The sequence below is a fragment of the Orussus abietinus genome, unplaced genomic scaffold (genome assembly GCF_000612105.2).
Source record: "Orussus abietinus isolate OABI.00-Male unplaced genomic scaffold, Oabi_2.0 scaffold105, whole genome shotgun sequence".
In the NCBI taxonomy this organism is placed as follows: domain Eukaryota; kingdom Metazoa; phylum Arthropoda; class Insecta; order Hymenoptera; family Orussidae; genus Orussus; species Orussus abietinus.
In genome coordinates this window covers 112,782-125,241 of record NW_019394307.1, presented here as the reverse complement: position 1 = coordinate 125,241, position 12,460 = coordinate 112,782, and the positions used below count along the sequence as shown (strand labels likewise).

Below are 12,460 nucleotides of genomic sequence, written 5' to 3'. Positions count from 1 at the left end.
TCGGCTGCGCGTAATATTTAGCGTGAGGCAATAGAAGCGCGAAACCGAGCCGCGCTGCGCAATCGAGCGATCCTCGACATTACAGCCGACAGTTATCGATTCTCGTTGCATCATCGGATGCTGCGGCAGCCGTCACGGACAGCCGTCGGCCTCCAGCTTCCCCGCGTCAAAATTTAGGACAGCACAAGTCAGATGTCGCGCGAAGCGAACGCGCGAAGTTGGCGCGGCTAGATTCTCGCTTGATCGGCTCCGCCGTTGGTCCACGGAGCTTTTTCGATCCGCTGAGACGCGTCAAAGCGAACTTTTTTCACCGGCGAGGGGCTAACGGCCCGTGAAAAGCGCCGCCAGGTAGAAGCCGGGCGTGCCGGCTCTCGATGAGCGAAAACCCGTGCCCGTTCGCGGACGAAAATTTGTAACGCTCCGGCGGCCTTTGAGAAATCGAAAAATCGATTCCCTCGCCGGGAGAATGTCAAGGGCAATTCGGGGTGGATCCTTTTTTCCCCCCTCCTGCGGGTATTCACGCGTTATTATTAGATGATTTGACCCAACGAGGTGGCGCCGAGTGAACCATAAAATCGACACCCCTGTGCCTGCTGGCCTCTAATGTCAACGTCATCGCGTTTCACTTGCTTGCGCGTGTCTTGGCCGGACGCGGCCGAAGCTCTGCCGAATTTCCGTCGTCGTTTTTGGGGATGATTTTCCTCGTAACCGAGATTAACCCCTTCGCTTACGATATCGTGTGAGAGACGTGGGATGTCAATCGGGGGAAACGTAAACAAAAAGTATAACAGACGCGTGAGACGTTGAACGTTCAGCCAAACCGTGATATGGCCTGATGTATGACCGACACTTTTGTTGTTTATGGTACGCGCTATTGGAATTTAAATCGTAAGGCAAGGGGTTAACTCTTTCGGTTCTAAGCATAGACGTGGGATGTATGGATCTCGTATATTTTACCGTGGAGGTAACGGAATTGCAAGACTCAACGGAGGGGCTTCTTAATCGCTCTTTCTTTCTGTTACTTGGAATAGCTGAACAGCGCAATATCTAACAGCAAAAGAGGATGAGAGAACGGATAGCCCCTCTGTTTGTTCTCTATCCTCTTTGCTGCCTTCACAAGAATATGATGGAATTGGTTGAATTGGCGGGATTTGTATATTCTAAGACAAAGGGACTGAGGGGGAATTTTAGTGATTTAACCGAAGCGAGTGTTACAGGTTGAAGTGAAACTTTCTGTGGAATGGTATGGATAGGTACTTCTCGTTACTTGTTATTTGGCTTTGAGTTGTCGCGCTATCTCAGTCATCCGTGATTGTCACCCTGAGTATGGCATATTGATTGTCACACTATGAGTATGGAAAGTTGATCGTATGAACTCGAGAGTAGAATCTCTGAGCTTGTCATCGTCAAACTTTGCGGTTTCCATTGTCTTGTGTTAGGAATTGAGTAGCGATCATAATATCGGAAGTGTTCGCTCTGAAGAGGTTGAAAAACCCTTAAGGATTTTTTAGGATGGAAATTTATGCGGCAGCAGAATTGGATGGTACTTAAGAGGAGATATATTTCAAAGTCAAAAGATGACTTTTTTTCTCATAGTCATAACTCAGCCACTGACGTAAAGGCTACAGCTCTAGTGGAAGCCTTTTGTTATGTTTCTCAGCGGATGCCAAAGTAAAAGAAGAATGAAAGAAGATAAAAACGTTGGAATTGCGTCTCTGTTATAAATCTGAAATGTTCAGGAACTATTTTTACCAATAAATCATTGAATTTAATGCAACGCAATGTTTTGAAATTGAACCAAATGCAAATCAAAAACAGAACACTATCGAAATACACGCGAAACACTCGGAATACACTAAAACATTTTGTTAGTATAACATCGAAAATAGTTCTAGGACCTGTAAACTATAGTTTCGTCTTCTATTATCGATTGACTTATGATTCTTTTAGTAATTACAACTAAATGTATTTTTTTTGTGTGGCATTATTTTTAGCCAGTTTTGCTCAATCCGAGTTGATTCGGTTTGGATAATGTTGTTCAACTTGAAAGTGGTGAATCTGTGGAAACCACAAAAAGTGAGATCACTTGGAATTTTATAGGATATCTAGGGCTTCCCAAATATTCCGTGTTATCGGTTCATTGTTTTAAGTCGGATTATCCATAATTAGGCATTGGTTTGTTAGTTTGTTAGAAAGGGCTCTTTCAATTTATGTACACGTTTAATGTGACATGACCGTAGAATCAAAATCAAAACGGTTTACATTTCTCGATTATTCTATAAATATTTCGTTACCTAGAAAGGGATTGTGTTCGCTTGTGTTGATTCTTGATCCCATAAAGTCGCTCCTTCTGAATCAAGGGTACTTTTGAGATCAGGTCAGGTGGAAAAATGGTTTTCATCGTAATCTCTTTGCATGCGATATGGTGAATTTGAGTACGAACCGAGCGTACTTTGATCTGTGATTTTCAGTACAAAAATATTCACGTTTGGTTAATTTGTACATTTCCATCCTCGAGAGTTCACTCGTATGATTATTTCCATGAATTAAATATTAATGGAAATGAGTTTTTAAAATGGAACTAGTTTAGATCAGTAGTCCTTAGCCTTTTCGAAACCATGGAAGAGTTTTCATTAGAAGGAAATTTTGCGGAACCCCAAAATTGCACAGGTCATAAAATAATTTTATGTTACGCAAGAAATGAAAATATATGCAAAAAGATATGCGGAACACTTGTAACAACTTCATGAAACACTAGTGTTTCGAGGAACACGGGTTAAGAACCATTTTTACACGTTTACAGGTTTACACGTTTGTACATCTATGGAACACTCGTTTCGATTAGGCGGTTAAGTTTTGCGAACTATTCACTCATAACAATGTATTTACTGTCTCACAGATGCGTTATTGTATAAATATTGTTTCAATTGGCTCCATTTAAAAACTGTATATCGTGCAAAGTACGCACTTTGGAAAAATTTCGTTGACCTTTATTACTTCATTTATTTATCAAGAACCACATGTTCTGCGACACTAAACCAACTCGCGATTGTCAATCAATCCCCGAGGGTCGTAAATCCTCGGGCTGGGGAAGACGGGCTCGAGTAGTGCTTTGCTGAAGAGGGTATTAACCGCCAGCAGCTGGTTTCGCGTATTGAATGAAATATTTCGGATTTTAGTGACACAACAAACTGTATTTCCTTTACAGACAAGGGAAGATGCGTGAATTTACGGTGGTGGTTAGTTGACTCGGCAACTGGTCTTCGCGTTTGCGTTGACTCGGCAACGAAATGGTTAAGTTCTCAGTTGGCTCGGCAACTGGACCTTTTGTACGTTGACTCGGCAACGTTTTTGATATCCGAAGTTGTCTCGGCAACTTTCGGTTGGTTGACTCGGCAACGTTTTAAGAGACCCGAAGTTGTCTCGGCAACTTTCTGAGAGAGTCTACGTTGACTCGGCAACGTTTTAAGAGAATCGAAGTTGTCTCGGCAACTTTCTGATGGTATCTGCGTTGACTCGGCAACGCTTTACTGGACTCGATGTTGACTCGGCAACGGTCTTTGGGAATCTGATTTTTACCAAAAATCTTAAAAAATATCCGAATGCATAGTTCTCCCTCCAACTCGGTGGAGGGAGGAAGTCGGACCTTGAGTCGAGCATTCTCATTGGCAGAGAGAAATTCCCGAAGGGTTTCCGCCCTCGAAGGCACCCGCGAAGCGGCCGGTCACGTAGGCCGCGGATTCGCGGAAAAAACCCTCGAGTGGCGTCTGGTCGCCAGAAGCGGGCTTCGGAATTTTTAGAAAGTTAAAAAATCTGTTCGCCAGACGTCATCTCGGACCTTCGGCGAAAATCCTCGAAAAGAGACCCTTTGAGAATGCTCGGACTCGTAAGTTTTATTGCCCCCCTTTCGAGGGTAGCTCGGGTCCTTCGGTACGCGTGGGAAGGACCTCGAGTTTCCGTGGGCCTTGACTCGAGCGATTATAAAAGATTAAATTTATACTAATAATTAGCGCGGATGGGCTATCGACGCTCCACCACATTTAGTACTTACTGCACTGAAAATGAAACAGTAAATTTACCTCCAAAAACATAGCTAAGAGAGAAACAATTGATTCCATTCAAACTGAATTGAACCAACTAGTTATTGAGTTCTCCACGTTTAACTGAAAAAATTAGATATTCAACTCAATTTGAGTGAATTGCTTTTTTTTTTTAATGAGCGTTCATTCCGAGGTACTCTGTCAGGAAAATAGCGTGGTGTTCAATTTTCATTGCATATGAATAGGATTAAAATGTTACAAGAATACGTATCTTTTCCTATGACCTTTGAGCTACCATGAAAATATAGCTGTAATCGACTATCAATGAATCTATGAGTGAACCGAAGTAGTCATTGACTGTGGAGATGATTTTTAGCTTTACACAAATTCCATTTTACGTTTTTGCGTTTCGAATAATACCGAGAATGAATCTTGACTTTGCTTTTTATGTAATTTATTGCATTTTAAATGATTCTATAATAAAGCTGAGATGAATTTTCAATTTACTCATTAGTAATGTTTTAATATTTTAGAAACGTTATTCAGGAATACCCCGAATGTATTATCCGAACGTCATGGTTTCATAGGTAATTAATATGCTTCCATAAACTCACCCGCTATTTTGAGTTAATTCTCAACGTAGCACAAATTCGCTCGATGAAATGGAAACATTATATTCTCCGTATTCCTGTACAAAAGCGAATGCAATGCAAGTTAAATTTGAATATTATGGTCCAATTTGACAATGATAGTGGAGGGGAAATTAGGTTAATATTTAGTTGACAGGGTCATTAGAAACTTTAATTTGAAACTGACACTTGCTGCGTCTAATTAAAACATTATTCATTTGCATGTGACACTCTGTGATGTTAAAATATAGATACATGAACAGGAAATTGTCCCTTGATTCTCAGCCAATACCCCGTATGCATTTACTATATATTGTTGGTTGCCTTAATTATAGCTAAGAGTAACGCAATTATTAAACAAGTTAGAATTTATTCAACGAAATATAATTGCTTGACTTCTATACTTCAATTTTGAAACACTATCTGTAAATGGTAAATTTTTTAATTTCAGTTTACAAAACGCGTTTTTTCTTTGCACGACAATTCTGAGTCTTGCAAAACTCATATCCACAAATAGTTTTTCACAGACATGTAATTCATTATTAAAGAGCAATACATTTGCTAGAAAAATACATTAGTAATACATATGTATGAAAATTTGTATTCTTAAATCAAATTTGAGTATCTTATCAGTATACTGGTTGCATTTATTGGAGCATTAAAATTTGCCTTCCTGCATGGCCACTGATATCCCTTGTTGGATTATACTTAATAACCACACAAGTAAAAACATTTTGAATCCAAATAATATCTTAATACATTAGTATATATGTAGAAATATCAATCAATCGTTTGTATTAGATAGAGACTAGGATATTCCTTATTCTTCCTCAATTTTTTCCTTTTGTAATCAGAACATTTAAGGTTTTCCAAATTATCCACTGTTTTATGATAATTCCATAGTTTTATAATACAACTGATACAATTTTTACTTTTGCATCATTTGTAGGCTACCTTGCACATTACGGCTGCTTTAAACGATACATATATACTGTACTGCTGACGTACTTGTGTACGAACGGCACCCGAACAGATATCTCTTATTATTAGCGCGTTATCTGTTCGTCATACTGAAATGTATATTCTGCTGGGCGATGCGTAAGCGCATAAAAAGCATCAATAGACGTTCTTACCACTTGCGTATCACCTGCACATCGTATCGCGTTAATACATTTAACAACGCATGTGCTACAGGCCTCAATTATGACGCAAATTTATCATGCGAGTCTCATGCCGTATTATGCTATATTCTCGCAGTTCTTTCTCTTTCGACCTACTAACAATAATTACGTTCGCTATTTTATACGCATTCATCTGTGTGAACATGTCGTTCTTTAAGAACATCCGCACTAGCTCTTACGTTCAAACAATGGTTTGGTCTCCAAAGAGTTACAGAAAAAGATGATATTTCGTAATTGTGGATGGCATCGATAAGATTAAAAACCGTAAATGTTGATTTTCATATTACGTGATGACAGACTTATTCTAGATAGTAATAGTAAGGGGATGTGACAGTCGCGTCAGAGGACTCGTTCATGAAACTTCCCCAAACTGGGTGTACCGAATTGATTTAAACTTTACAATATAAATATGGAGGGTAAAAGGAAGGTCCTAAAACTCATGAAATTTTATTTTTTTTTTAATTTGTTCGTCGATATTTTTAAAATTTGTTATAAAAAATGAAATTTCATGTTTCAGGACCTTTCCTATACCTTCCATGTTCACGTTGTAATGTTTGAAACGATTCGGTACACTCAGTTCGTAGAAAAGTTTCATGGGCGATTAAGCTTTCAGATGCCCCTTTCACATCCCCTTAACCCTTTCGTTACGAGAGCCGACTATAGTCGGCATCCGCACGACGTCCTGTGTGTACGAGCGCCGACTATAATCGACACACATGCGACGACCTTTGTGTACTAGCGGCGACTTTAGTCGGTAACAAATTCTGCCATATCTGCAGAATATCTTTTGATCGAGATGAGATGAGAAGACCAGCTATTGGGATAACTTTTAATTTCTTAAAAGTTTAAGGTTAGACATTTATTTGGAAATTCAATAATGGATTAATAAGACAAAACAGTTGTTATTTAACACTTAGAAAAGTGTACATACAAAAGGCAGTCAAGGAGGCGTTGTTCAGGGGGAACACGTAAGTTCGAACACCGAAGACTGCCAAAGCGCAATGTGCACACTTTCGTCTGGAGGAGCGGGCTGCTGTAATGAAAGAGTTAAGAGGAAATAAGTATATAAACTGGACAAGAATGGAAAACAAAATCAGTAAATTTTAGATACATTTTTCATAACAACTAGTTTCCTTTTCATATATTACAATGCTTATATAATATTAATAAGAATACTTTTAAGAGTTCATTCGCGTTTTAGATTCTGGGGTGCTCTTTAGAATCCTCCGAATCACGTTTTCAACGTATTTCCTTGTTGACCACATGAAAGTAGACGATTATGTGTTGCGATCCTCCCGTGCGACTCTATACATTCAAAAATTGTTGTATTCGGTACAGCAAATAATCATCTACGAATGTGACCGACGCGTCCGTGTCTTACTGTCGTGTTTTCATCTTCATATGGACATTTGCTCGCATCGAACGAAATTGCGCGCAGGATTTTAATAATCGTAGGATGTATAACCCCGCACACTGATCTGACTATAAAAACGGGAAAATCGAAAGCGAAAGACCAGAGGAACTGTTTCCGTGGACGTAGGGCATATGAATTACCTACGCCGATCCGACTATGAAGGCAGCCACATTGAGAGACAAAAAACGAGGGACACTTACTTTTCCTCTAACTTTGCAAAACAGCTGCGAAATGCAATCTGGCGACAGGCTATCTAACGGTAAGGAGAAGAATAAAAAGTTTATCGTTCTTTATTCGCCCCCTTTTATTCTCTCGACCGTCACAAGAATATCAAGGGAGTGATTGGGGGTTCGCGACGGGCTGTTCACTCGGAAATCAATGAAAACGATTTCCTTCTTTGAGAGCCGATTGCCTTTGATTTTATATGATGAACAACAATGCGATTCGGTACGAGAGACGATCGACCTCAAAGTCATGACAGTGTTTCGGTTATTTCCAACGATTTCCAGCTAATTTCCACACAGTTTTGCGCGTTAACTCTTTAATTACGAAATGCCACTATAGCGGCTTCTGCATGACCGACGTTTTTTTACGAAGCGCCACCACAGTGGCCCCCATTATTCCCAAGTATTCAAAGCGACAAATGAATATCGTATCCATATAAAATATTAGCACTCAGCGGCCGAGCTTTCCGTACAGGCGGTATATCTCCACGTTCGACTCCGCCGTAATTAAAGAGTTAAAATCCATGATTTCCCGAGTGAATACCCCCTCGGGTGTTCGAGCTCCATATATCCTACGTCTTGTTTCTCGCTCTTTTTTATACGGTGAAACAGTTGCCTAATCCAATTGGCAATTGCCTGGTATATAAGAGCAAAAGAAGAGAAAGAGAAAAAAGGATTTGTTCTTCCTCTTTCATTTTCGCTGCTTTCGGAAGAGTATCATGGCAACGGTTGAGTGTGCAGGCTCCATGCTTCGTACGTTGGGACTTCCAGAGCGAGGCGGCGACTTGAGCCGGACGGAAAGCGCGGATATTCGATGGGCGCGCGCGACACGATGGCGAATAATGCGGGAAAAGTTGAAAACGTTCTCGGCGTTGTGGGAGGACGGGCCCCGACCCGAGGCGCGCTGCGTCGTCCCCTGTCGACTCGCGGCTCGGGTGGTGGGAACGCGACGCGGTTCAAACTCCGAAGCACGCGTCGCGCCGGAGAGCACAAGAACCGAGTCCGTCGGCGCGTCTGGCACGGAGCAGAGCCCCAAGACTACTGACGAGCTCAACGAGTCCGAAGCGAGTCCGACTCTCGCGGGGTCCCTCGGCGTCCTGGACGGTCGGCACTCGACGCCGCTCTCTAACGCTCTCCGTTCTCCGTGCCGCGGGCTTCAGATTTTCACCACTCGAAAGATCTAATTACCGAAAGTCTCTTATGGATCTATGTCGACTCTAAAATCGGATTTCGAAACGTCGCCGGTATTGCCGAAGAGGATCTTCGAAACGAAGGAGAGACTTTCCCGAGGTGGAGGGGAAAGAATTGAAGAGGAAGTCCACGATCAAAGATGTCTTCCCTGGGTACCTGTCACGTGATTTAAGATGTCGGACCGGAGAAGACTCGCGGAGAGGAAAGAGAGGTCGACGCGGCGAGTAAACGCGGCGCGTTGAAGCGAAGAAACGGGTGAGATATATACTTTCAGAAATCGAATTTTTCACCGAAAGCACTTTGGAATCGGCGCGCTAAGTGACCTGGGAGTGACTCGTGGGAGTCCGAGTTGGGAACGGGGACACGTGGGAAGACATGACGCTCTCGGGGGAAGGACCGCACAAGCCTGGGGTTGATTTTAATAAGGGAGCGAAATGTCAGATGGCGAAACGTAAGCGCGGTCATGTGTCGGACGCGTCACGGACTTCGTACCGTTTCGTTAGAGAACATTGACGGCGCAGAAAAAAAAAGGCACGAGGAAACCGAGATAATGTTAACTGTGTTTGAGGGGTGTCTCAAGAGAGGTTATGTTTCGTGTGCGACGTAGCGATACGTTCACCTAAGAGCTCGTTATGGTAAATGGTCCCGAGGCTACTAACCGATTGTTGAACGGGGTCTTCTGAAACTTCGATGTGTTCCGGGTAAGGCTATTTACATTATTAAGTTTCGAGTTGACGAAGTAGCGAGCTTGAAACTCGGGAATTTGTATCAAAGAATGGAAATTCCAGATCTTCAAATTACAAAAGAAAGAACAGGAAATTATTATACGTGCAACAGAAGGGTAGAAATACGTTAATGATGTATGTTATAATGGAATTTACGTTCAGGTACTTTAACTTTTAGATTTTTAGCCTAGTTTATAGGATTAAAACCGCGCTCTGCGTGATACCTACATGTGCAGCGATCGGCACATTCTTGTTTAACCCTTTCGTTACCTTGGACGAGATATCTCGCGACCCAATACTGGCCGATTAACGCTTTTGACGAGATATCTCGCGACCCGGTAGTAGCCGATCAACGCTTTTGACGAGATATCTCGCGACCCAATACTGGCCGATTAACGCTTTTGACGAGATATCTCGCGACCCGGTAGTAGTCGATCAACACTTTTGACGAGATATCTCGCGATCCGGTAGTAGCCGATCAACGCTTTTGACGAGATATCTCGCGATCTGGTAGTAGCGGATTAACGCTTTTGACGATAATCTAGCTTTCTAGCACCAATATTTTGACATTCTAGATGAATGCTCAAGACATACCATAAGCGACACAAAAACTCAAAGGCAGAACACAAAATAATTTGTCTAGAATGTCAAAATATTAGTGCTAGGAAGCTAGATTATCGTCAAAAGCGTTAATCCGCTACTACCGGATCGCGAGATATCTCGTCAAAAGCGTTAATCGGCCAGTATTGGGTCGCGAGATATCTCGTCCAAGGTAACGAAAGGGTTAACAAGAGAATTATTAACCTTCCAATGAAAAGGTAAAAATGACATGGGTAACCTCGGGAGAAGGGTATCTCACGGCGATAAATTACGGTAAATATTTATTTCAAACATTTTCCAATGGAAACTTTGCCCGACGGCTTAAGAGACTTTCTTGGTGAGAATTTCGAGGATTCTCCAGAAGCAATTAAATCAATTTAATGGGGACGTGCGGAGTTTACATGAAATATTCGTTGCCATCGGGAACGTACGAATCTACGAGTATTGAGGAGTTTTCCTTTATTTTAAGCGAAATCCGGATAAAACAGAAATTTGTTGCGTATTAATTGTTGAAATTATTTGTATCAACTTGCTGGAATTTAACGCCGTTCTAAGTAATACCTTACACAAGTCATTTGAAAACCGAAGAGATACATATGATTACTTTTGACTGACAAACATTATTTCTTTTACATCTTTTGACATTTTCATGCATTTCCGAATTTATGAAACATTAATAAAAACCTAATTTTATGTGTTTCTTCGAATATTGGTCGACGGTACTCCGTTTATCAATTGTGATTTCCATTTGTGATCGATAATGTCAACAAGCATAACAAAAGGTTTTTGTTACGATGTATTAAGCGTTGATTCAATGAAACGATATTGTACAACGAAATTCTCCAAATCTGATGTGCAAAAATTCATTTATCATCTATGTTTGGCAACAATTTTCGAGCACAATAAGTAACTATGCAAATGCCATGCTTTCATGTTCAGATTTGGCTGTTCTACATTCGAGGTAATACAAGAAGTACGTACTTCCACTGTAACTGACAGTTGCACGGCCTGCCTTCAAAGGATTATATTGCCCCTTTGCAAGTGAAATCAAATTAAACTTTTTCTGCGTGCAACGCAAAGTAATCCCTTAAGGCTCACGGGAACCCCATTTTATGGTGCACCTTTAGCATATAATTATAATTTTTTTTCTCCCGAGGGCGAATATGCTTCCATTAATGATTGTTATATTAACTCTATTTTTCATCAATTGGAAAATCAAATTGATTACGTACACAAATAGTTTGAATCTTGCCTGAAATAGCGTATATAATAAAAAAAATGTTCGAAAGTGTCGCTAAAGTTCTGGCGATTTCCCAACTATATATGGCGGTGGATGAACCATCGGGGACGGTCGTAGATTCTCCGTCAAAGTTTAGAGTTGATTCCAACTTTACTGTTCTGCACGTGAAATTTGTTTTATGTTCTAACATTTTTGAAAATCGACGTTTCTCCTTTGCGGATTTTTAGTGGATTTTTTCGGTAAAGATAACATTCAACACAGGTCAATTTGGATTGCTTTAAAAAAATCTATGCGGAAAGTGGATCAATAAATTACTAAAAAATGTCCAATTAAATTGCACGTTTCGCATTGGCAATAAAGTACCGTGCTATTTCCGTAATCTTCTCAAAATTCGCATTTCGGAATTGGAATGAAAAGCACAATTCATAGCACAAGGCACAATTCAATAAAAGCATTGCTCGTGGAAAACATACTCTAAGATTCATGATGAATGAGTCATCGCAGAATTGCAGAGTCGTGTGCACTCTTGTTTTGACAACAAGCAGTTGCACAAGCATCTTCTAGTTTTAAATCGTCGGAACTCGGTTGAATCGAAGGCGCGGAACTCTCTGTGCTGACGGAACCGACATTTTTCGTGCCCTGAACAAATTGAACGTGAGCAAATATCTGATATAAGAATGTGATAATTTTGGAAAATCGAATATCGACATTGTTGATTTTAGAGATGGAGGAGGACTTCGCCGATTCGAGATTGTACATTTCCGAGAAAAATTGCCCTTTGTTGTTTGCAATTTCTCGTCGCCATGTCTAGCTTTAACAAAGAAAATGTGTGAAGTGTTGATAGTTGGGATGGCTTCGAAAAGTCAATTCCACCCGGAGAACCCCTTTAATTGGGCTGGAAACTCAGCAATTTGCATTTACAACCGAAGTCGGAGTCGTTAGAGCAGTCCTACTCCTTAAATGAAGAAAAATACGTTTGATCTCATTAATAAAGATTAATCCTTTGAGCATTTAAAAAGAAGAGTCGGTGAATTCAAGTGAGTTTGAAACGGACTCCACCAGGACGATAGCCTGAATGTGTAGAATATAATTCATAAGAAAAGCGTATTATAGTGATATTGACAAGTAAACTCTAAGATACCCCGTTTCTTTAATTTTATATGGTATAATAAACTTTTATATGTTGATCGTGAATTTCCGCCCTTGTCGTGTCTAA

General features: G+C 40.7%; 1 protein-coding gene across 4 annotated transcripts in view; it reads left to right on the top strand.

Annotated features, from left to right (window-relative positions):
- LOC105696081 overlaps nt 1-12,460 on the top strand; it is a 137,329-nt gene that overhangs the window by 60,403 nt on the left and 64,466 nt on the right. Inside the window, exon 1 of one of the 4 annotated variants that reach the window (XM_012418253.1) lies at nt 8,948-9,380. The exons of the other annotated variants lie outside the window; for them this stretch is intronic. Within the exon in view, the coding sequence (XP_012273676.1) occupies nt 9,370-9,380 (11 nt within the window). The 5' untranslated portion in view covers nt 8,948-9,369. Of the gene's footprint in view, nt 1-8,947; nt 9,381-12,460 lie in introns of those variants that run through there. 4 annotated transcript variants of the gene reach the window in all.